The following is a 25,193-nucleotide window of genomic DNA, read 5'->3' as shown; positions in this document are numbered from 1 at the left end:
TGCTTCAGATTGATATTGAGATGTTTTGATAGGTAGATTGGAGGATTCAGGAAAAGCTCGTATGGTTCTGAAGCATGGCAGTGATCAAAGGAGACTTTGAGAAAGAGTGTGAATCTGCATGGCTTGATAGGAAGCTGACTGCTCAGCACCTGAAAAACAATAGGGCACACATTTGAGGCCAAAGCAAGGAAACAACAGAGGTGTGATCATTTTAGAAGATTAAGAGCAATGGATGATGGGCTTTAGAATCATTTGTCTGGGAGTGTCCCGTAGTATGTTTACGTGCTTTATGGTAATCAGCTGATTTTCAAGATTGACACTCGCGTTCTCCCAAATAACGTAAGCGCTTTGTCCCTCCTGTCTTTAGGCGTACGGTCTCAATCGCACCATCATCACCTTCTCCTGTCAAAGATCACAACGTAGAAATAGAAAGCGATTGTGAGTTTTTAATCGATGAATCGGGTTGTCTGTCTTTTAAGTCTTGGTTTTCAATACCCCGCAAGAACAGAAAGTCACAAAAAGATGGCTCTGCAGCTCCTGTTTTGAAATCTCAGTCCTCTGACAAGGAAAAGACAGCAGATAAGAAAGGCAAGAACATGAATGTACAGGCTGAAGTACATAGTGAACAGAAAACGAAGAATGTCAGAGTGCAACGTGACCTGAAAAGAACGTCAGAATCCCATCCGGTCTCTTCTGACAGTGAGGGAAAGGTCCTTAAATCTAAAATGCAAAGCAGTACTCATGCAGGTATGTCAGTTAACTCATCTTCAGACTTGCCTTTCCACATCATGTTATTGGGTATCTTTCTGGGGGCTGTTTGGAAACTGGGGATTAAGGAGATGAGAGAGATTAATGGAGTCCTAATTGATGTTCCAGGTACACACTTACATTTAGGTGTATGTAGGCAGTGGGTCTGTATTTTTTTACTTGTGGATCATGTAATGCAGAAGTGCCAGCGCTTCTGTTTTAAGGTTTACCAATCTTGAGAAAAGTATGTGGAAGAAAGTTCATATTCATCAGTTTGATAGAGAAGCACTCCCGTTATCGGGGGTGGCTGGCTGGTAGTGTCTCTGCCAAGTCCTCATTACTGGTAGTGGCTGGCCAGCGAGATGTCCATGCTACCCCCTTAGTACTGTGGCCTTATATATAAAGGTGGGAGACAATAAAGCATGGAGTATCAGGATTAGTAAGATCATTCACTGAAAGCAAGGATACTTGGTTATAGCTGCAGAGCAGTTCCTCACAACAAGTTTGTTCCAGCTACTTGCAGAAGCTAGAGGCAGTTGATTTGTGTTCCCAAGCTAACACAAGTCCTTCTCATGGGGTAGGTGCCAGTTCAGGCCATGATCTGTATTTTTCCACACAGATTCACCTCTGCCCCCAACCCTATCCTCTCCTGTTAGGAGTCCAAAAAATTAAGTTAGCAGTTCTATCTTTTCCTATGAGCTGACAAATAGGTAGGTAGCCACAAACTTTTGCTTTTGTATCCCGAAAGAGGAGATTAAGATATGTGCTTTAAATGGAGAGGTCAATTTTTATGAATTATTTGGGAAGAATTTTCTAGCAGGTAGCACTGAAAACTGGAAGTACATACAACATAACATTTCTGCTCTTTTACTGCTAGGAAATGATAGGAATTAGAGAGAGCTTTATTACAAAAGTTAGGGAAAAATCAGTTCTTGTGATATTTAATGTTTGCATGGTTTTTTAATTTATTTTTGTGTTTAGGTGTAAACTTATTTCTTTGGGGTTTTATGGGGAAAAAGTATTCATGTGTTTTTTGTATTCCTAGGAAAATCTAAAAAGGATGCACTTAAGGGCTCTTCCAAGCATAGAAAGAAGATGTCTTATGAATCAGAAGCTGAACAACTGATGCTGTCTGGGTTGGACTCAGAAACATCTGATGGAGAACAAAAGATAAGAAGGGTGATGCCAAGGGAGGATTTGGCAGTGCCCTCAGCTGAGCATCAGCAAGAGCAGATGCTATCTTCAAAAAAGAATCTCACTCCTTGCAAGTACCAGCAGTCTGCTTCAAAAGCTTATCAGCGTTCAGTTCACAAGAAACAAACTAAGCAGACACTTGCAAATGATACGGTGTTGAAGAGCCAAAGGAAGAAGCTGAAAAAATCTGGAAAGAGAAATGGTAATAAAAATCCTGAACCACGGAGGTGGAAGAGTTCTGACAGTGAACCTGGTGAAGAAGGTCTTGAGAGAGAGCCTTTAGAATCAAATGAGATGTTTACCTCACCTCCGCATCAGGAATTACAGACTTCTGTGCTTCAGAAGTTGGCTAAGTCTGAGAAAGCTGAGAAAGTACTGCACGCTTTGGAATCGGTTACTGATGTAAATAACAAAACTCCTTTAAAAGCTGTAGAGTTACTGCAGCATCTCGTAGACAGTATGAAGAATTCTGAAAAGAAAAGATCATCAGTTACGTCTTCAGGGAAGATGCTCAAAAAGGTTCATCACAGAGCCCATAAAAGAGCTTGCTCAATCACGAGGGACAGTGAGCCTCAAAATACAACAGACTCTGACAGCTCTTCTGCACCAGAGGTGGCGAGAAAGAAACGCAGACAATCAGCTGTGAGAGCAAGTAAAAAACCAAAAAGTAACAGGCACCAGAGACTGCAGTAAGCTATTCTTTCAATTCCTTAGAAAATGTAGAGTGACTTGGTATATTCAGTTGAATTTTGAGCATTAATTACATTGTTGAAATAAGTGACTGTTTTGGGTGGTTAAATAGTTAATAGAGAAACCAAGTGGTGTAATCACCATTCTGTTGTCAGTGGTGGGTGCCAAGGCTGATGTCTGTAAGCACCTAAGGAAACTTGGAGGTTTTGAAGTGTGATTTGGAGATTGAGTGACAGATCCAATGTTTGGTGGTTTGGTTGTTTGTTTTTGCATTGCTTTTTTAATCTCTCTTAAATGGTTCTCTGCAGTAAGTAAAATTGTTGACTTACAGTAAGCACAGTAATTGTTTCTCTTCTAGACATTCCCCTGCAGCTGAGAAAGCTATGGGTCCTGAAAGGTAATTTCCTGTTGTCTGTAAAACTTGCATTTAGTCTCGCTCCTTCTGTACTGAGACAGCACAGCTCTTTGGTGCAGTTACTGTACTCTGTGGTGTTCTAGTATAGAAGCCAGTAGAAATGGATCATAACTCATGCCTGAGGCATGTAGCTATAAGCTAACATAGTAAGCTAATCTAAAAAGTGTTGCAGTTCGACTGAGGCAGTCCCAGATATGTGTACAAACTGAGAGCAGCCCTACAGAGAAGGACCTGAGGGTCTTGGTGGATGATAACATGACAAGAAGTGTGCTTTTGCAGCCTGGGAGGTATCCTGGGCTGCATCAAAATAGGGGTGGCCAGCAGGGCAAGGGAGGTGATTGTCCCCCTATACTCTACCCATGTAGGGCCCTATTGGGAGTACTGTGTCCAGGCCTGGGGCCACCAGTAGAGGAGGGATGCAGAGGTGTTGAGTGGGTCCAGAGGAGGGGCATGGAGATGATCAGAGGGCTGCAGCACCTCTCCTACAAAGAAGGGTTGAGAGAGCTTGGGCTTGTTGAGCTTGGAGAAGAGAAGGCTGTGGGGAGACCTACTGTGCCTTCCAGTACCTGAAGAGAGCTTTACAAGTAGGAGGGGAACCAACTTTTTACATGCTCTGATGGTGACAGGACAAAGGAGAATGGCTTTAAACTGAAAGAGTGGAGGTTTTGGTTAGATGTTAGGAAAAAAGTTTTTATTCAGAGGGTGGTGAGGCGCTGGAGCAGGTTGTGCAGAGAGGTTGTGGATGCTCCATCTCTGGAGGCATTGAAGGCCAGGTTGCATGGGATCATTGTGGGCAGCCTGATGTAGTGGCTGGCAACCCTGCCCATGGCAGTGGGGATAGGCACTGGGCAGTCTTTAATGTCCTCTCCATCCTAAGCCATTCTATGATTCTAAATTGTACTTTCTGTCATAAGTGAGGAGCCACCAGTAATGTCACATGTGCTGAGTAAGGTATCCAGCATTATCTGCACTCCAAACCCTTGTTTGTGTTTGTAGATACGCAAATACCTTCTTTATGCAATGGGCTCTTTAACGAAATAGAAGAGGCAAATTGTGAATGTAACAAATTATTTTACTGTAATTCTACTGAAAACTGTAACACTTTAGTTGAGGTGAGCTTAGTGCAGACTTCAGTTGGACAAACTGATGCAGCAAAATATAGGCATGAAGATCTAGTATTGAAATGCATCTTCTGGGAATTAGGTGGGGCACAGCTGTATTCTTCCCCTGCTGAATGTTATTGGCATGATAGTGGCAGTGGGATGCAGTCATGGTTACAGAAGGAGGGAAGGTTGGGTCTATAAAGGACACGCTAGGTCTATAAAGAACAATCTTGTTCTGAGTAATGCTTGGAGAATCTTTCTGGTGGAGGTGCGTATGTACGATAATTATTGTTATATCAGGGGGATAGTTTTATGACAGGATACATGCAGCTGAAATTCTAAACTTTGTTACTGACCTTTGCTTGCAGTACAAAGAACGTTTCTTTAAGCTACTTCTATAATGCTGCAGAGGAGAGGAGAACGTCTGTTTCTTCTGGAAGGCAGGAGAAAGGAAAAAATGGCATGAGAATTTTATGAGGCCTGGTTAGAGAGATGTGAGCACAGCTTGTCTGCCTCATAACTCAGTAGAGGAGCAACTGATGAAAAGACCTGTGATTTCTAACAGTGGTCGTTTGCTTTGGTGTTGAATCAAGTGCAGACAGGTGTTTGGAAGGAGAAAAACTTACATGTTCTCAAAGAAACTTGATCGTGCTGTTTCTGCTATTGTAACGTTTCTTTGATATACAATCCACTGAAACAGGTGTCTTTTTCTTTTCTTTTGAAGCGGGCTTGTTCTAGAACATTCTGAGAAATATACTTCGCCAAGTAAGCACTGTGAGGAGAATAATGAATCTTCAGGTACTATTTGAAGTTGGTATTTTCGTGCACCGTATGTATGAGCTGCTTGGATTGTGATTATGCAGTAATTTCTATTGTATCCTCAGCACTTGTTCTTCAGAATAAGAAATGCAGGTTCAATTGGCTGTAATTGCAGTTCTGCCCAAGTATGTGGTACAATATGCACCGGCTTCATGTTGTGTTAGCTGTGTAAGGACAAGCACTGCATGGTCTGGCATCAAGCCTTTCAGGATACACTTGTCCTTGCACAATAGTCAGAACAAATTGTATAGGTTCAGGTTTGTAGGGTAACTATTAGGTCACAGCTTGAACTGGTGATGGAGCACCTGGTGAAGGGGTTTGGCTGGCCTAGAGGGCACAGGGACATTGTTTGCACCTGTGCTCCCCAGATGACCAGAATGGGTGGACCCAGGGTGGAGCCACACTGGGCTCATTAAAGGGCCAGCCACTGACAGGCTTGTCTCTCGTACCAAGGCTTGTACAAATCTCTTGTACCAAGGCTGCTTTCTCAGCAGTGCTGCATAGCCAGGGAGCCCTTTCCGCTCTCCTTTCTGTCAATGACTGCTGGCCTACCTGTGAATGCGTTGCCTGGCATTGCCAAGAACCTCACAGATGCAATTTTGCTTCTTTGTGAGCAGAACAAGTCTGTACCAATTCGATGCATTGTTATGCAGAGGTACTGTGTTTAATCACTTCAGCCCACTGTAGAGCTAAGTCTCCCACCTTATGGTCTGTTCACCTAAAAATATCTTAGTTTTCTATGTTCAGTTGCTCTACGCAAGTTAGACGTACTGCTGTAATGCATGTGAACCCTGGAGGGAGAAAGTCTTCTCCTGCCTTATAAAGCCAGCTATAAGTGTTGCTTAGTTCATGGAATGGTTTTTTCAGACCTTGTTTTGTGGCTGTTCTAATAATAAATTTGTTTTGAAGTTATACTGGAGGGTGTAAAGCTGAATGATCTCACACTTCAGTCACTAAAATTGTACGTGTAGTTACAATACTTGATTTTTTTTAGAGAGATGTCTGAGGAATATTTACTTGAATGCATGGTTTTCCTGTACCTTTCAAGCTTATGCTTTTTAATGCATACATAAATTACACATTGATTTTACCTACGTTGGGTTTCATGAATCTTTAAAGAAAAAATGTTAGAGGGAACATTAACGTTGGGAGTTGTGGATCTTGGGGATAGATTGAATAAAAGTCATGAGTAGTAAATAAATGCCTATTGTGATGGCTTTTTGAATCTGTTTTCAGATAATTCTGAGGACCTGCATTGTCAAATAAAAAATCTACTGTCAGACGAGATAGGCAGGCAAAAAATAGGTAAGCTTATTTGAAAATACCTTAATGTAAGTACATGAATACAAAGACATTTCTAACTTGATGTAAATTTTTGCTGAGGGAAACACAGAGTAACACCTAAATATCTGTGATTGACCCATCACAGATGAGTGACTTTGTTAATTCATTGAGCATCTGCAATACTTCATGCAAATATAGAGTACTCAAAACCTTAATTTGAAGTTGAATAAGATTTGGAAGGCAAACCGGAAAATGCATGGGACGTGTTTATAGACAAGGCTCCTCTTTAGTTAACTCCTCTTTAGAGGACTATATAACCCTGCTCTCTCTATTTTTTATTAACTTTTGAAAACTTTTTTTTGTATGTTCAGCAGTCACCATTTTAATTGCCACATTTTCAATCTTTTGAGTTAACACATTGCTTACAATTCAGTGACAGGGTTTGAATTAATCTAGCGCAGTGTAACTGAGGGTGCATATAAGCTGCCTTCTGTGCTCTCTGAGTTGGTCCTATGGGAGAGGATGGCACAGTGGGCACGTGGTGGGTTGTAATCCCACACTAATCCGTTTTTATTATTTCCTTCGTTATAGTTCTTGAAGGCACACAGCTATATTGTTGTGCACAAAATAATATAGGCAAAGCTTGTTGTTGTTTTTAATTTACCATTTTTATTTTTAGCATTTAAATATTCTTGACTAATTTGTTCTCAACTCTTAAGGGAGCTTTTATTTTTTTCTTACAAAATGTAAAATTCTTACTGTATTCATACATTGCAGCTTAGAAAAATTGACATTCAGATTCTAATAAGTCAGAAGATAAATATCTGGGAAACCCTGGAAATGCATGGGATTTTCTGTTGGCAAGAGTACCGTTCTTTTTCCAGACCTTGGGCATGGAACTTAAGAACGTGGGAGAGGAGAGGCAGCTCCGGCACCCTCTGTTACTCTTCCTTTGCCATAAGCAAGGTGAAACCTTTTCACTTTTGCTGACGAAATCCTTCAAATTTGAGGAAGGTTCTTAGTCATTGTTGAGGGATTTGTATTCAGAATTGAAGTATGTTTGCTGCTCTGTATTCCTGAGCCCCTAATGTCTATATATCAGTAGTTGACTAAGGTATATAGAAAGAGATCCAATGTCAAGCTAGCATGGTGACATGGTATACATGGTATACTAGCATGGTATACAAAAGGAGGCTACTGGCAATACCTCACTCCCTTTTTTTTTGTCATGAAAGCAAAGTGGTATAAATATCAGCTGGGAAGTGCTGACCCCCTGAGATGGAACATGAGATGGAACAGCAGCAGATTGTTTAATGTTTTCCATTTCTAAATATTTAATTTTCATACTTACTGTGAACTGTTTCGTCCTTTAAATTAGTGCTGCCTTCCAACACGCCTAATGTTCGTCGGACAAAAAGGATACGACTTAAACCTCTGGAATATTGGCGAGGAGAGCGGGTAACCTATACATTGAAGCCTTCAGGTACAAGTTTCCAAAATACCCATCCCCTTGACCCTGATAGGGCAGTAAGGGGAAATCTGTGGTTTGATCCTGTAATATCAAAGCCTTGAGATGCTATTTGGGAACTCTAAAGTTGTCACTTATTTGTGGTCTTCAGCTGATTAGTCTTTTTCCCAATACTCCTGTTTAAGCTAGAAGTAATTTCAGCAGAACATGTTAAATAAACTTGCATTAACAATTTAGAGAATTAAAAAAATGATTTATTTGCACTAGTGTGTTTTTTATGTCAGACACTGTGATAGCAGGAGCTGCTTATTGGATCATTTGTGGGAGCGTTTTTCATTGCGTGGGCACTGCTTTCTGGAACAGATACTATAATGTTTTATCTAATCTCATTGTTAAATGACCTTGGTGATGGAATACATCTTGTACTCAGACTAATTTGGTCTTTTCCTGATTAATCAGTCTGCTTGGAAATAGTATTTCCTTTTGTCCCTAAAGTCACTACTTTGTCTTAACTCTCATGTTCTGGCTTTCTGAAATGTTCCTTGAATGTATTACCATCACACCCTTTTCTTTAAAGTCTCAGAAGTGGTGTTGCACTCTCAGGTACTCAATGTCCTGAAGCTGTGTGATTTTGTTCTGGCTTTCTAAAGCTATGTAAAAAGTTGAGCATCAAGGAAATATATACCAAACTGAAATGATTGTAGATTGTGCAAGTCTTCGTTCTTGTAAAATAATTATTATGTGTTAGTGAGTTGCACTCAACTTTCTTTTCTTTCAGGAAGGCTTTTAATTAGTGGAATAGCAGGTGCAGAAGCAGAACCTCACATGAAGAATAAGCTGAAGAGTCGTCATAAGAAGAAAAGAGCTAAAACAAGTATGAATTCTTTTGACACTTCAGAAAAACCCTTCTGTAATGAATGTTCTTTTGCTCTAAGATTTTTCTCCTGTGACAGCTCCAGATTCTCTAACTGAAAATCCTTTTGTGATGGAATGTGTTAGTGATCTGATGCAAAAAAAAACACGTTCCTGTTACTACAGTGCGCCAGTGCTGTATCAACCTGTCTGAAACTTCACTGGGTTGGGAAGGAAGAGAGAAATGACCAATCCTGAGGTGTTGTGGTGCCCTTAAAGCTGAGATGAAAGAAAATAAGCTGTACTTCTGTCCTTAATTGGTTCACTGGTTAATGATGCTCACATGTTCAGTTTTATAATGCATAGTTAAGGAATAAAAACTTCTGGTTGTTTTTCTGCTACCAACTGTAATATCACATCTGAATGTGAGTTAAATTCAAACACATTGTGATTCAGGTGAATAGAGACTTACAAACAATCCACAAACTGGATAAAAGTAGGCAATAATGCTATGCTTAAACACCTAGGAATGGGAAGCTTTGTTAGACCCTTTACAGCCAATAGATATCAGTGCAAAGTGCTCAGAAGGGAAACAGGGTCAGAGTCTGGAAACCTAATTACATTTTTCTGTGCTCTCTCTCACTCTGGAAGAGATTTTGATGCAAAAGAGCCTTTCTGTATGGGGACTCACTGGAGCTTTTGTTACTGCTGCATTTCTGTGTGAAGTTATAGAGGAAATAATGCTAACAAGGATGGAGAGAGAACACTGGTCCTGACACAATTCCAAAACAAAACATGGATGTACAGATCACTGGAGAAAGAATAAGGGAGATAACAGAGAATATTGGTGTGAATTTCTGCTGCTTGTTTCTGCTGCACTTGCTTCTTTACCACATTAAAGAAAGTTGTAGGACTAGAGGAGGTTCAGAAAAACCTTTCTGAAGACATGAAAGGATTTATGTACCAGAAGCAGCTATGTAAGTGAAGGCTCCTTGGCCCTGAAAAGACTGCAGAGGTGTGAGAAAGACCTATAAAATCACAAGTGGCATGGAGAAGGGAAACAGACATTTTTTCTTTTATCAGAAGAGCTAGAAAGTGTAAAAGGAAGATGGTGCGAGCTGAGTTTTTCACAGAAAATAAGCTCTTTTCCCTGCATGTTTTGTACTCTTTAACACAGAATACCGTGGAGAGAAATATTTTTGTACATTCAATGCAAGAACAGAATAAATTCACAGAAGACTTAACTGTTAATAGCTCTTAAATAAAATGAACTACACACTAGAGGTGGAGGGTATTCTGTGGAAGCCACTGCTCCATTACAGTATTCTGGGAGGTGAAAGGTGTCCCTGCTTTTGGCCACTGCAGGAGATAAGATCCTAATTTGTGTGAACCTTTGATCTGAGTGCAGCTTTTAAGTTTATTTGCAAGTTTATGGAAGCTTGAGCTGGTAGTGACTGTGCATACTGTATGTTACAAAAAATAGTGGCTGCTTTATGTTCCTTTGAACTGCCTCTAGAAGTGATGCATTATCTGTTTACCAGACATTATTCCTGAGGAACTTAAAATTCAAGAATGTTAACAAAAGAGTAATGTGTATGAGACCCCTTAGCGGAGTTGAATTTCTAGAACAAATTCCTGAATTCTAATGGTACAACAAAAATTCTGTGGGTAGGGCCATAGAGTTGCACCTATTGCTGTCTCTTTTTATAGAGGTGTTATTTTGAACAAAAGTATTTCAGTCTCTTAGCCCTGACTGTCTTCGCATAGTGCTTAGGCAGCCATGAGTGCCTATAAAGCGCTACAGCTTGCTTTTGACATCCTTTTTCTGACTACATTTAGAGGGATTTCCTGTGCACTATGGAATTAAACTTGCCTACTTACAAGAGTTCTCCAGGAGACCTTTGGGATATTTCTTTCATCTTAAAAATTCTCCAGAGTCTCTTTTCCCTCTGAAAAGCATATGATTGTCATAAACTCTTAGGCTATTGTCTTCTCTGGAAAAATTCATTATATGATAGAAATGATTCCCTGATTTACAACTTAGGCTGAGATTCCTGTAAATAGTGTCCCTTGAGACAAGGAAAGTGAACATGTACTTGTTCTTTTTGAGCACTTTCTTTCTTTAAGTCTCTTGATGCCCATCAGCAGTTGTAAAAGGAAAAGACTTGATTTTCTAAGTTAGCATGTATTTTATATCCTTTCTTATGTTCTCTGTTTCTAGAAGAGTTCTTCCCCTAAAATGCAGCTACTTTCGAACAAATGCTATCGTTAACAGCACAAGCAATATCATTGCATTGCCCTGAGAATTTCTTTCTGACTTAGAGTCCCTTTACCAATTGTAGATGGAAATAATTCTGATGAGAAATTATATCTTCAAAGAACTGTTATGTATTTTGCCCTTTATCTGGAGAAAGTGTGCTTCAATCTGTTTAGTCACTTAATAAAGCAAATTTAATAACTTGTCTGAAATCCAAAATTATGATTAAGTGTTTCAGTTGTGGAGTGATTGCTCTCCTGTACTTTTTTTTTCCCCTTAGGAAGTGAGGTAGTGAAATGTTTGGATATCCCCCTGGCTGATGCTTCTAAGCCAACCAGCATAGTGGACCCAGTAACAAATCAGGAAGTTCTTCTAGGTAAGGTAAAGGGATATAACCAAGGACCTTTCTATATTACATAGTAAGTTTTTAGGTATGGACTGTTGTAGGAAGAAGATTGCTCATTCATTTTTGGGCATAAAAAGGTGAGCTGTTGAAATACTCATTGCTTTTCCAGATAGCATTTTGAGAGACAGAAAAAGAGGAAGTCAAATATCCTGATTGTTTTTTTTTCAGCTGATGATTGAGTGTAACTGGTGGGGTTGTTGCACTGAAACAATACATAGTATACGTAGTTTAAAAAGGGGCAGAACTAAGAAGATGACTGTGTTAGTATTAACATTTAATCTTACGGACATTCCCTGCAGAGTGCATTAACTCTGGAAGCAGCCACTCATGTTTCTTCGAAGATGAATCGATAAAAGTATATAAAAGTTTGAACACGTCTGATTTTGCTGCTGGTAAATTGATCTTGAAACCTCTTAAAGAAAAAGGCCACCAGTTTGTCCACATGGATACAATAGTAAGTACACTTGTTCCATACTTTAATTGTTTATATGTAAACAGAAAATCACAGAATCATAGAATGACTTGAAAGGGACTTCAAAGATCACCTAGTTCCAACCTCCTCCTGCCATGGGCAGGATTGTCAACCACTAAATCAGGCACTCCACCCTGGCCTGTGAGCACCTCCAGGGGGTAGAGCATTCACAGCCTCTCTGAGCATGCTGTGCCAGGGCTTCACCACTCTGACATCTACTCTAAATCCTCCCCTCTTTCAGTTAAAAAGCATTCTCCCTTGTCCTATCGCTATCTACCTCTGCAAAAAGTTGATTTCCCCCCTATTTATAAGTTCCCTTTTAAATATTGGAAGGCCACTGTTGAGTCTCCCTGAAGCCTTCTCTTCTCTGAGCTGACCAAGCCTAGTTCCATCAGCCTGTCTTTGTAGGAGATGTGCTCCAGCCCTCTGATTATCTTTGTGATCAGAGTCTTAGAATAGTTAGAAGTGGCATATGGAGTTAATGGGTTTTTCATATTTTTTCCCTAAAATGTGGAGATATATATATGTATAGGAAATATAAACAAATTGTAACAATTGTGAAATGAAACTGTTACAACTAAAGGAAATTACTAGAGGTAATTTGCATGCACATTACTCTTATTTCTTTCACATTAATCATGCATGTCTACATGTGCTTACTGAATGGATTTCAAGCAAGATAGAAGTATTAAATAAATAAAAATTGTCCCCCTGCCACCTTTCAAGTTGTGCATCTTAATTTTCGATGAAGGGGGGAAAGGAGTTGCAGCTCAGCTTATAATTCTACTTCATTACAAATTATGAACAAAACAGTATTTTTTCTTGGATAACTTTCTTAAATTTTTGCAAAGGAAATGTTGCTGATCTTAGAATCTTTTGGCTTTCTATTAAGGCTTTCTATGTTATCCGTGGCCAGATTATTACCACCTTGCATAAGACATCGTATTACCTGACTTCAGGGGATTATTTCTACGTTCCAGCAGGTAAGTGCATGTCTTTAAAAACCAACTTGTTGGGAGCAGATTAGACTAAATTACTATGTTAGGGAGGAATACTGAGGTGAATGGTTGTGAGAGTTAAGTTTGAGTAGAGAATGGGGAAGTACCCTATTAGGAAGAAGGGAATGTGACCCCACAATGGGCATGGTTGATGAACTAATCTAGATGTAGTGATACAAACACTGCTTGTTTACCTGAGTTGGCTTCAGGGTTCATTCAACAGACAACTTCAAAGCTGGTAAAATATACAAGATAAAAAATATAATTGTTGAAGTCTGAACAGGACTTCAAAAATTACTGGTGGCTTCTAAAGAAAACCTTTTCTGTTTTTATTTATAGGAAATGGATATAACATACGTAATCTTCTGAATGAGGAAAGTGTTCTTCATTTCACACAACTCAAAAATGACAGGTGAAGAACTTTCTCCCAAGAAGTTGGTTGAAATACTTTTCAAGCTCTTGTATTTTTTGAATTTTTTTTTGGCATACAAAGTGTGTTTAAGTGCGCCCAGCTTGACTTTACAAACTAAGGCAGAGCTGATGAAATCAACGTAGAGCTACAAAACCTACTCAGAAGTTTACTCTCAAACTTCAGTGATGCAGCGAAGGGCCTTGCTTTGTGATGGGCACTTTTCTCATCCACAGTAAGATATACTTGAAAACTAGTGGGAAAAACATATTTTTCCAAAGTGTACTTTTATACCTAATCTCCCCAAAATGCTTAGCACTTAAATTAATTTTGACGTCGTCAGCTAACTCAGCTAACATCTGTTAGACTTACTGACTGCCTGATCTAAATCTCAGAATAATCCCTCTTTGCGCTTAGAGCCATACTGTTTGTACTTCAGTAATTGTTGTCTAGGAAATGCACTGCTGGAATGCTTGTGTGCTGGGGTCCAGCACTCTTCTACTATGTTCATGGCAGCAGTTTCTTCCCTGACTAGTAGGAGTATGATTAGTATCTAAAATTTGTATTAGTTCTATATTTTATATTAAAGCTCTGGGCGTTGTGGATAGCTTTATTTTGTGTAACAGTGATAAGTCATTGCCAAATATTTTAATATCTTCTTTTGTTTTGATTAACAAATAATAATGATGACCTTTGGGGAAACTGTAATTATACTGTATACTCCAGAAGCCAGGTCTAGACAGCAGATGGTATACATAACATTTGTCTCCTAAGATCTTCAAGGTTCTTTCTGGCTGAACATGAGGATAGGCTGCAGCAGTAGCTCTGGTGGAGTGTTTTCTAAGTGTGGTCAGTGCAATTCTAGAAGAGGAAGAGGGAGAAAATTGAATTGGAATTGGAAACTGTTCAGGGGCTGAATATTTGAGGAACAAGGACTGACCTAGTAAGCGGCCATGACCGTGATCTTGGTATTAAATCTAGAGTACCAGTTAAAGTAGGAAAGATGAACTGGCTTTAGTGCTTACCATAAAACAAAAACAAAAAAAACCTTACAGGTGAGAACTAAACTGTGTGTCTGAAAAGGCTTAGACACTGAGGCTACAATTTCTGTGTGAGAGATGTTTTAGATGGGTGAATTTTATGCATAGACTTTTTTTCATTCTCTTTCAGGTATTGTTTCTGATAGTGTATAGAAAGGCTGACTTTGTACATACTTAGAAGTTAGACAGCATCTTTGCATTCAGTGACTAGGTCTCACTGAATTCCTGAGTAGAGGAAACAGGAGTATGGCAATTACCATTTAGTTCATCCTCTTGTCTATTTGCAGTCAAAGTTAAGTTTGCAGAGAAGCAACTTATTTTCCTCTCAACCTCATATTTTATAAGTGGTTTACAGTAAGGTGTTTATTTTTCCTTTTAAAGTCAGTTGTGGCTGAAAACAACTTGATTTTGGCAGCTTTTCTAATTTTTGGGCTTGGCTGGCCTCCTCAAGGTTAGTGAGATTAAAACGTCCCTTCTGTTTTGGAGCCATATCAGCTACCAAATGGGCACACACGCCCTCTCCGCTGCTTGAGGGAATCCTACCCATAAAGCTCTCTGTAAGGCTTGAAACTCTTTAGGCAGGCCCACAGAGATCTGGAAGTTTGCCACTTGGAAAACAGTAGAAGGCTAGCATTAAACCTAAAGAACCTCTGCTCCTGTCCTAAGCATGTCTCCCAGTAGTCAGGGCACAAATGTGGTGATGTTTAAACCTGACTGCTCATCAGCTGAAATCATTCTGAAAGTAGAAAAATGGAAAGTAGAAACATTGTGTTGAAGACCACCAGGGAGTTAAGAAAGAAGAGAATGCAGAATAGAATTTCCAGAGCATCTGCCTGCTACAGTTGGGTTGCAGAAGGATATCCTGTGAAGGTGTTGGTGAATGTGTATGGATGGCCTTAAAGGAAAATGTGGGTGCGTGTTGTCACAGAACTCAAGTCAGCTTGCCGCTTTGCAGGAGTATTTAGGTTGGTAGGTTCAGATGGAGGTGAAGCATTGCCTTGCTGTTGTCTTCTCTCAACTTGGCAGCAAGGTTTTGAGCAGATTTGCTTTGTTTCTTGAGTAAGTGATGAGAATCCATCCTGGATGTTTTAAGCAGAAGTTATACGTGCAGATGGGTTCTTGCCAGGGACTGAGAAGTGGCAGATGTTCAAGTGCAAGTTCAGCATCAGAATGCCACAAATGCCTGTTTGTTCTTCTTAACTGTGACTGAGAGTGTCAACAGAGTACTCGGTTTGGAAAAGTAAGTAACTTTTTAGGCTAGATGGTTTGGTTGCCTCCTAGCTAGTTGATTTCTTGTGTTAAATGTTCAACGTAGCATGCAGAAAACATTTCCACTGTTGAGCAGCATCTCCAAGTGGTTTTTGTTTGAGTAGTAAAATCAGTTCTGTCAAGGATGTTGCTTGCAGTTTGCAGTTGGAAAAAGTACTTGCCCTAATCAGTTATTCATTTCATCATTCCTTTTCCTACACAGTGTTAGTTTAAATTCTAAGCAGTAGTGATGTAACATGTATTTTGCTGCAACAGTTGATTAAGAAGCGTCTTTCGGTCTGCAGTGAAAACAGAGCATGATTTCATAAAGTAGTTTCAGTGGCTCCAATGTTCTATAGTTAAAGGAAAAAATATCTTATTTTGGAAAGGAAAGAGAAAATGGAAACCTACTTTTTTACAAAGTACAACAAAGTTCGTAATCTTGCCCTCTATCTATAGAAACAATTCCACTATTTGCCACTAGATGGTGCTTCAAGCACAGTTGTTTGTCCTTGACTGGTGTGTATACTCAGTAGGGTTTGGCTTTTGTGAATAGGGGAGGAAGAAGAGTTTGTTACAGATGCAGATAAATTCACTTGAATTCTGTTGTCAGTTTCCATTTAACATTAGAATTTGGCACTGAACCTTGCAAAGTTCATTCTGTTAGCATGCGAGTTGAACTAGTTGCAGACACGCCATTGTTTTTAAAAATAGTAGTGCACAGCAGGAGCTGATTTGAGCTAGCTTGCTTACCCTTTGTCTGGACTGCATTTTTTGTTTTAACTTGACACTTGTAGTCTTGTCGTGCATGGAAATGCAGGAGAATCTACAGCTTGAGTTGCAAAGTTCTGTTTGCGTTCCAGGGCTCCTGTGGGTGCAGAGTTGTGCAGTGTGACAAATGAGAACTGGTCATTGGAAGGAAAAAGTTGATGTTTCACCTCTGCTTGGTCTTGCTGTGGCTCCTGCTTCCTACATTGCTGTGTATGTCAGACTACTGGTAACCTTTGGTAGTTCACATTTTTCCTTTATTGAAAGAGATATTGCAAAGAAATTAACACAGAAAAAAAGTCTGAAATCTGAGAAGTTGGCATTTTTCTTCCTGCCAATAAGTGATTCTTTTAACTGGTGTATTTTCTACTTTGTTTCGTAATCCAGTTTCCATAGACTCCTGTGGTGGTTTCAAACAGATGTGTGGCGAAGTCTGGACTGGGTAAAATGCTAAGGAAATAGCCCACAGAGAACATGATGTGGGCTGTAGCTTAAATATATTTTTAGGGTCTCTCTAATGTTATTTCCACGTTACAGCTTTTAAAACAGTGCTTAAATTATTTCCTAGACTTCGGTGGTTTATATATTCAGTTCAGATAAGCACAACTTTTTATTTATAGTAGAATACAGAAAATATCTCTAACAGTAGTAGGAATCTGAGCCAGGTTTGTAATTGCTTTGTTATGCTCAAATTGTTAGCTGACGTTATGTGCTGAGAACTCAAGTTGGGATGGTCACCATGCCTCTGCTGCTACTTGGGTACATCCACTGTTCTTTGAGGAAATCTGGTTTAGTTAACTCATTACTTTCAGTCAGCAGTAGTTGAGAGAGCTAGAACTTAATGTTAGATGGTAAATGTGTCCTGTGGTGAGTGTTTTGATAGCAACTAGAAACACATGTTAAGGAGCTTAATTGGCAGTGACTCTCCACAATGGAAAAGCCAGATTTTTCAAGGCTTTGGCTTCCTTTGAGAAAAAGGACGTAGTGGTTATTAGGTTCTTTTGAAAAATCCAAAGTTTTTGGGGTTTCATTTTGTTGTAAAACTTTGTCTTAATGAACTGAGCTTTTCTTTGTAATTTAAAGGAGGATGCAGGAGAACGGTTGCAAAACTGTCAGGTGTGTGTGCATACACATCTATATTAATAAACACAAAATAGGAAAATCTGAGCTGAGTAATTACAGAGAAATAAACAGCACCGACAAAACAAACTTTTGAAGTACATATACAATTCCTTCTATTTTTCAAGCATGCACCTGAATTGGTTATCTGTAATTAAATTAACATCTGAGGAATACAATGTAAACTAAAGAGCGATTTCCTCATTTTTGTAATAGCTAAAAAGGTTTTTCAGTGTGAAGGAATGTTTTTTGCACTTCTCCTGCTACATGATGTGTGCTGTAATACAGCATTTAAGCAGTGACTGACTAGAGAATACATCCATCTGCAGTGTGTGGAACATGGCTCTTTCATGGCGTTGATGGCTGCAAGTGAACACCTTAATATGCTATCGCTTTATATGGGTGCTCACAGGCTGAGTCAGAAGAGCTCTCAGTGATGCATTTCTCCAGCCATATAGGAAAACCTTCCTTTCAAATTCACAACCAAACTAATTTCTATGGTCCAGTTTGAAGATGCAAACAAATAGTTGACACCAGTCAAAACAGTTGACTGCTGGGCATTAGGGAATGAATATGTTTTATGAGTTGCTCAGTGTTCTTGAGCCCGCCAACAAAGCCTGTGTTCTTTTTTCTTTTTGCCTTCATTTAAGCTGCTGTGCCCAAGCAAAGACACACAAAAGACTGTAAAACTCCATTTGCTTTGCATTTCTGTAGTCTTTTCTTGTTTAGAGCACAAGACAAGCAATAAATGAAATGAGCTGAAGGAAGCCAAGTGTTTATTTTCTCAGTCTGTTGAATTGAGATGCAAATCTAAGTGTTCACAGAAAAAGATAAGTAAGATTTTACACTTCTCTTTGCAGTTTGATAGGTAAGGACTTCTAAATTTGGAAACTGAAGAATTGCAGTGCTCTTGATGGCTGTGTAGGAAGTTTATAAAATGAGTAGGTGCAGTGGGTTGACCTTGGCCAGCAGCCAGCCACGCTCTCTCACTCCTCTCCCTCAGCAGGGCAGAAGGACAAATAAAGATGAAGAAGCTCCTGGCTTGAGATAAGGACAGGGGGATTGCTCACCGATTTCCATCGTAGCCCAAACAGACTTAACTTGGGAAGGTTAATTTACTACAAGTCAAAAATAAGGGTAGGACAGTGAGAGTTAAAACTAAAAGCACCTTTTTCCTTCTCCCCAGAAAGGTGAGCTTTGCTCCCAACTCCTCCTTCACTCTTCTTTGAGCAACACAGTAGAGTCCATAATACTTTGTCTCTTCTGCTCCATCCTCCTTGCACCCCCCCCTGTTGTCCAGCGGGGAACCATACCACAGGGTGCAGTCCTTCAGAAAAGGACTGCTCCAGCAAGGATCCCCAAGGACCAAAGTTCCTGATGGACCACATGCTCCATCTTGGGCTCCTCTTCATGGACTGCAGCTCCAGCCCAAGGCCTGCACCTGCAGGAACTCTCCATGGGCAGTGGCTTCCTTCAGGATTTGCCTGCTGCTCCTGCACTGATTGCAGACCTGTTTGTCTCACAGCTTTCTCATTCCTCTCTCAGAGGCTGCTCCTGCAGCACTCTTCCTTTTGTTCCCCCAAACACTTTGAATTGCCAAAACTTCAAATAAATAATAAACCATTAGAGTAGGATAGCTGATGATGCACATCACTTACCTCATAATGTTTTTGCATGCTTGTGGTGTGGAAATTGCCTTTTCCTGAGCTTCCAGCATCACTAGCTAAAGTGAGAATGGATCAAGATATCAGAGATACGGTATCACCATGTGGGTGTCTTCTGGAATCAACATGCTGTAAAGAGGGAGAGGAATAGTATGAGAGGTGTGAACATAATGAAGAGCTGCACTGCTTCTCAAGTAAGTGTCCTAGTGTCCAAAGTTGTTGCAGACTGGCTTACCTAGGGTTGCATGAAGGGTTTTCCTTGAAGTTCAGTGACATGAAGTTCAGTAGCAGAACATGACTTTTCGGAAGGGGAAGGAAACCTTTCTGATGTTGGTGCCATCAGAGCACGGTTGTCTGTGCTGGCAGCTTACTCTTCTGGTTTGGGCTTTGGTCAGTGCTGTGATCGCTTGCAATTTAGCTTGACTAGAATTGGAAGATTCAGCTAGTGAACATGAAATAGAATCCTCTGGACAAGAGACGTGAACTTATTAAATCTTATCCTTTCTTTATGTTATCACCACTTTTGTGTTGTATTACAGAGGGGGTAATTACAAGGAAGGAAAGCTAATTATGAAAAAGTTTTTCCACAATCTGAACTTGAAATTTTAATGCTGACAAAGCAGGGGCTCCCATAGGGTGCAGTAGGCTATAAGCTGAAGAAACTAAGCACTATTCCTGTATTTCAGTAAGCGCCAAGTCAGCTCTGAGGCTAATTAATCAAAACAAATTTACAATTAAGTCCAGGAAGGAAGACTAATTAAGTAGCCGGTTAAGAAGAAGTGCTGAAGGAGGGATCAACCTTAAGGGGAAAGTATGAGACTCCCAGTATTGGCCCATGAAGGACAATTAAGTGATAATTGCAGAGGCCTTTCTGCATCCAGCAAATGCTCTCTGACTTCATTATGGTTGATTTTCTTCATATTAGAAGCACACGTTTGCCTCTTAAGCAACTCAGCTTTACTGTGCACTCTTAAGGAAACTCACAGTGCAGAAGTTGGTGCAGGAATTTGAACACGGCTGCCTGACTTGAGCAGAATTCTAGCTAGCAAAAAAAGCCTCAATATGTTTTGAAGAAAAAGCAGTACTTAAACATTTGCTTTTTTTGCCTTTGTTCAGTAGTGTACCGAGTCCCATCTTAGCATCCTATTTAACCTTTCCAAACAAATTACTTTGAGTGGATTATCTCATCAGAATTTAGAACAGCTTCATTTTGTTTGGTTGCTAAGAGCACTTAAGTTCACAGAAGTCATTACCTTGTCATGAAATGGCTTCTGTTGCTTACATCCAACACCCACGCTGCCACATTGCATGACATACTTGTGTTTCTCGATGGGGGGGGAAAAAAAGAGGAAAAGGGGCTTATTGCTTATAGTAATACTGTTTTTACTGAAAATAATTTAGCTATTCTTCTGAAGGGTTTTTTAAGCTTGCATTTGTTTTGCTGCAAAGCTCAACTCTCTGGCAAGATGCTAAGAGTTGCAAATGAGGTGTGCGCCCCAATATCTTCCACCTGTCCTTGGCCATTTCCGTACAACTATGTGTGCAGATAAAGTACAAATAGATTTTTTAATTTATCGAATATATGCATGGTCTAAAAATTTGCTTAAGTGTCCAGGTTCTTCTCTTGACTTTTCTCGATCTCAAATTATTCCTGAAACTGTAATACTGAAAAGTATTACATACATTACAAAAGAGTTGATCACAACTTCCTTTTCTTTGTGGAAATCTATACACACGTGCTACCGGTGTGATGCACTGTATCCTGCTATGCAAGCAGCAAGCAAACCCTGCCTTATCTGTCCAAGGTATGTCTTTGTGTCTCCTTTTGCCCCTTGTAGTGGCTGTGTAAGGAGGCGTTTGCTTGCCACCATTTCAATTCTCTCAACTCTTGTATCGAGTTAGAATATTCTCTTCCTACATTTTTTGTTTTGCAGCCTAAAGTAATTTGGGGGAGGGGGAATATCCCAGTGCCCTCTTCAAAGGCCTCTTTTTTTTTCGTTAGTGCTGTTTGCAGTGACTATTGCTTTTTCTAATTCAGTTCCAGGTATTTGAATTATTTCAGAGGTGTTCCTTTGCCTCCTCTCCTTCAAGCTTTGTACAAGGCCTGGCAACGCTCCCAGTTCTTGTGCTGAGAGAAGTGATGCAATGCTTCCTTTGGCCTCTGTCCTCTTAAAGACTTCATAGTTTTAATCCCAAGAAGGTTGGCTTAGGACACTGCTGGCAAGGTGTTTATCATTGTCATCTGCCTTTTTTCAGACTGCGGAAGCAGAACTGACACCTCTCCAGGCACACATGGTTGTCCTTCAGCCATATCCCTCAAGCATGAGGCTGGCTCTGCATTGCTAAAAGAATCCTTTTCAGTGCCATTTCACCTGGCCAAACATAACACAGAGCATCAACGTGTGCTTTCTGCACCTCTTGTAGCACTAATTCAGCATGCTGGTGATATCTTTTGCCTTGGCACAATTTTTCTGTGGCTCTGCCATCACTTAGGCACCACGCCATGTCCTGATTTTTGTATTGGCAGCCTAGACCAGGCATTCACCTGCTCTTACATCTTCATTCCTGTTGCCTGTGGGAATGCTGTTTGGCACAGAGGTCTAGCATGGGAGTTTGTGCCCCCTGCTGTGGATTTGCATGTGCACAAATATCATAGAATCATAGAATTGTTTGAGTTGGAAGGATCCCTTAAAGGTCATCTAGTCCAACTTCCCTGCAATGAACAGGGGTGCCTACAGCTACATCCAGTGCTTAGAACCCTGTCCAGCCTGACCTTGAATGTCTTCAGGCATCCACTACCTCTATTTCCTCCTTTAGTTTGAAACAGTTTGTCCTTGTCCTGTCACAGCAGACCCTACTAAAGAATCTGTCCCCTTCTTTTTTTATAGCCCCACTTTAGGTATTGAAAGGCTGCTATCAGGTCACCTCGAAGCCTTCTCTTCTCTCAGCCTGTCTTCGTAGGAGAGGTGTTCCGTCCCTTGGGTCATTTTTGTGGTCCTCCTCGGGAAGTGCTTCAACAGGTCCATGTATTGAGGACTGCACATCTGGACACAGTACTCCAGGTGAGGTCTCACCAGCTCAGAGTAGAAGGGCAGGATTACTTCCCTTGACCTGCTGGCCCTGCTTCTTTTGATGCAGCCCTGGGTACGGTTGGCTCTCTGGGCTGAGGGCACACTAGTGGCTTGTGTTTGTTCAGCTTCCAGTGCACCAGTACCACCAGTTTTTTTTTCAGCAGGGCTGTGCTCTATCCTTCCAACCCCCAGATTGTACTGATAGCAGGGGTTGCCACACCCAGGTGCAAGACCTTGCGCTTAGATTTGTTGAACTTCTTAAGGTTCATCTGGGCCCACTGTTCAAGCCTGTGTAGGTCTCTCTGGATGGCATCCTGTCCCTTTGGGCACATCAACCACTCTACGCAGGTTGGTGTCATCCGCAGACTTTGAGGGTGCACTCAACTCCACTGTCAGTGTCACTGATGAAGATATACAAATACTGACCCCCGAGGAACACCACGCATCACTGATCTCCATCTGGTCATTGAACCACTGAGCTCCACTCTCTGAGTACGATATTGCAACCAGTTCCTTGTTCATTGAACTGGGAAGAATGTTATGAGGGACCATGTCAAAGGCCTTACTGAAGTCCAAATAGATGACATCAGTGTCTCTTCCCTTGTCAACTGATGCAGTTAAGCCATCATAAAAAGCAACAGGGTTGGTTAGGCAGGACCTGCCCTTGGGTGAAGCCATACCTGTTCTCCCATATCACTTCCCTCTTTTTCTTGTGCCTTAGCACAGCTTCCAGGAGGATCTGCATCATGATCTTCTCCAGCACAGAGGCGAGGCTGACAGCTTGGTAGTTCCCTGGGTCATCCTTTCCACTGTTCTTAAAAATTAGTGCTATATCTTTTTTCTAGTAACCAGAGACTTGACCTGACTGCCATGACTTTTCAAATATCATTGAGAGTGGCTTGGCAACCATGTCAGACAGTTCCCTAGGGACTCTGGGATGCATCTCATCAGGACCCATAGACTTATGGATGTTCAGGTTCCTCAGGTGGTTGTGAACCTGATCATCACTTACAGCAGGAGGGGCATTGCTGCCTCAGTTTCTGTTTTTTGAACTATCTACTAGAGGGTTGCATGTAGAACAACCACTAGTGAAGACTGAGGCAAAAATATTGAGTACCTCAGACTTCTCCTTGTCTGTTACTAGTCTAAGTGTATTGATCATTAAGGGGTGATATGCTGTCTTGGACTTTCCTTTTCTGGTTGATGTACCTTATAGAAGTCTTTCATACCCTTCTTTCTGCCCCTTATCAAGTCCAGTTCCAGTTGGACCTTGGCTTTCCTGACCCCATTCCTACACAGCCTAGCAGCTGCCTTATACTCTTCCCATGGTACCTGTCACTGCTTCTACTGCCTGTGCATTTTCTTCTTGCTCTGCAGTTTGACCAACAGGTCCTGGTTCAGCCATGCTGGCTTCTTGCCTTTCTTTCCTGACTTCCTCCACCTGGGGATAGAGAGCTCTTGTGCCCAAAGGAAAGCTTTCTTAAAGATCTGCCAGCTCTGCTGTGCTCCCTTGTCCTTGAGGGCCGATTCCCAAGGGGTTTTGTTGAGTAACTCCCTGAAGAGTTGAAATTTGGCTTTCCTAAAATTAAGCTTCTTGATTTTACTTTTTGTCTGTCTGATATCCCTCAAGAGTGCGAACTCCACAATTGTATGGTCAGTATGGCCCAGCAGCCTCCTGTCCTCATGTCATCAATCAGTTCACTCACACTGATGTGCAAGAGGTCCAGCACCGTTTTCCCTCCTGGTGGGACTATTACCTATCTCATGAAGTTATCCTCAATACATTCCAGGAGCCCCCTGGATCACCTTTAGCTTGCTATGCTACTTTTCCGGCAGATATCTGGGTGGTTGAAGCTCCCCAACAAGATGAAAGCCTGTGAATGTGAACCCTCCTGTAGCTGGAGGAAGGTTTTATCAACAGGCTCCACTTGATCCGGTGGCCTGTAGTAGACCCCAACCACAAGGCTCCCTTTGTTGCCTCAGTCTCTAATTCTCACTCGTAGGCTTTTGACTTGCTCATGGCCATTCTTCAGGGACATGATCTTCACGTTATATTCCTTCCTTGATGCAGAGGCTGATGCCACCTCCTCTTCTTCCTTGCCTGTCCTTGTTCTGAACAGCTTGTAACCATCAACAGCCACGTTCCGGTCATGGGAATCATGCCACCAGATTTGTGATGGCAATGGCATTGTGGTTTTCCAGTAGCACAGTGGCTTCCAACTCTGGTTTGTTTCCCAATCTGTGTATGTTGGCGTAGAGGCACTTCAGCTGAGCACCTGGTCTTGTGACCTTCTTCGAGGATAACTCCTTAATTCCTCTGCAGTGTTTACCTTCAGTCTTCCTGTTCCCTTCATCATTGTATCACCTTGTCCTTTTAACTTGGCTGTGATATCCTGTGTCATGGGCAGGCTTGCTATCGTCTCCCTCCCTCTTCAAACCTAGTTTAAAGCTCTTTCAATGAGCTCTGGCAGCTCCTGGGCCAGAATTCTTTTCACCCCTTTTACCCAAGTGGACCTCATCAGCAGCCATCAGGCTGGCACAGAATAACTTGCCCCATGGTCAAAAATTCCTATGGTGGCACCTGCTTCTTAACCATGTATTTATCACATGGATTTTCCTGCTCCTCTCACTATCCCTTGCTGCCACATGAAGGGATAGAGGAAAACACCACCTGTACTCCTGCACTGTCCATTAACTGCCCCAGTCCCATGAAGTCCTTTTTGATTGCCCTCAGGCTTCTTTCAGTGACTTCATTGCTGCAAGCCTGAACTATCAGTAAAGGATAATGATCAGAGGGGCAAACTAGACTAGAGTCTTAGTAATGTCCCTGCCCTAAGCAAAAGGGAGGCAGCACGCTTCACTACGGGTGGTATTTGGCTGACATGGGGTCATATGCCCTTTCACACTCTGTTGCTGCCTGACTTTTCTGATCTAGAATTCTTTTCTTGTGATTTCTGTGGTGTCTGAAGAGGAACCCGGACTGAGTAAGCTGCGAGCTGTGTGTGGCCTTTCAGGATCACTGGCTGTACACCATTGCTCATATTGCCAGTGTGTTTTTTTCAGTACCTCTGGCAGCAGAGTGCGAGCCACAGTTGGCTTTCACTTGGAGGAGCATCCAGTACACCTGGAATCAACTAACCCAGAGGAGGAAGCACAGCCCTGCCATTTA

At 41.2% G+C, this 25,193-nt stretch overlaps 1 protein-coding gene across 3 annotated transcripts in view; it reads left to right on the top strand.

Annotated features, from left to right (window-relative positions):
* CENPC (centromere protein C) overlaps positions 1 to 25,193 on the top strand; it is a 31,925-nt gene that overhangs the window by 5,434 nt on the left and 1,298 nt on the right. Inside the window, exons 7-18 of one of the 3 annotated variants that reach the window (NR_171270.2) lie at positions 368 to 747; positions 1,793 to 2,630; positions 2,990 to 3,028; positions 4,874 to 4,947; positions 6,205 to 6,273; positions 7,631 to 7,735; positions 8,499 to 8,594; positions 11,110 to 11,205; positions 11,535 to 11,689; positions 12,600 to 12,690; positions 13,045 to 13,117; positions 16,266 to 16,383. Coding sequence is in view for 1 of the 3 variants with exons in the window: in NM_001389296.2 (NP_001376225.2) it covers positions 368 to 747; positions 1,793 to 2,630; positions 2,990 to 3,028; positions 4,874 to 4,947; positions 6,205 to 6,273; positions 7,631 to 7,735; positions 8,499 to 8,594; positions 11,110 to 11,205; positions 11,535 to 11,689; positions 12,600 to 12,690; positions 13,045 to 13,117 (2,016 nt within the window). In the remaining 2 variants the exon portion in view is untranslated. Of the gene's footprint in view, positions 1 to 367; positions 748 to 1,792; positions 2,631 to 2,989; positions 3,029 to 4,873; positions 4,948 to 6,204; positions 6,274 to 7,630; positions 7,736 to 8,498; positions 8,595 to 11,109; positions 11,206 to 11,534; positions 11,690 to 12,599; positions 12,691 to 13,044; positions 13,118 to 16,265; positions 16,384 to 21,841; positions 22,016 to 25,193 lie in introns of all 3 variants that reach the window. The other 2 variants (XR_001463431.4, NM_001389296.2) reach the window with 2 other exon arrangements.

This window comes from Gallus gallus, chromosome 4, assembly GCF_016699485.2.
Source record: "Gallus gallus isolate bGalGal1 chromosome 4, bGalGal1.mat.broiler.GRCg7b, whole genome shotgun sequence".
In the NCBI taxonomy this organism is placed as follows: Eukaryota; Metazoa; Chordata; class Aves; order Galliformes; family Phasianidae; genus Gallus; species Gallus gallus.
Note: the sequence above shows the minus strand (reverse complement) of the source record. Positions and strands in the feature narration are given on the sequence as shown.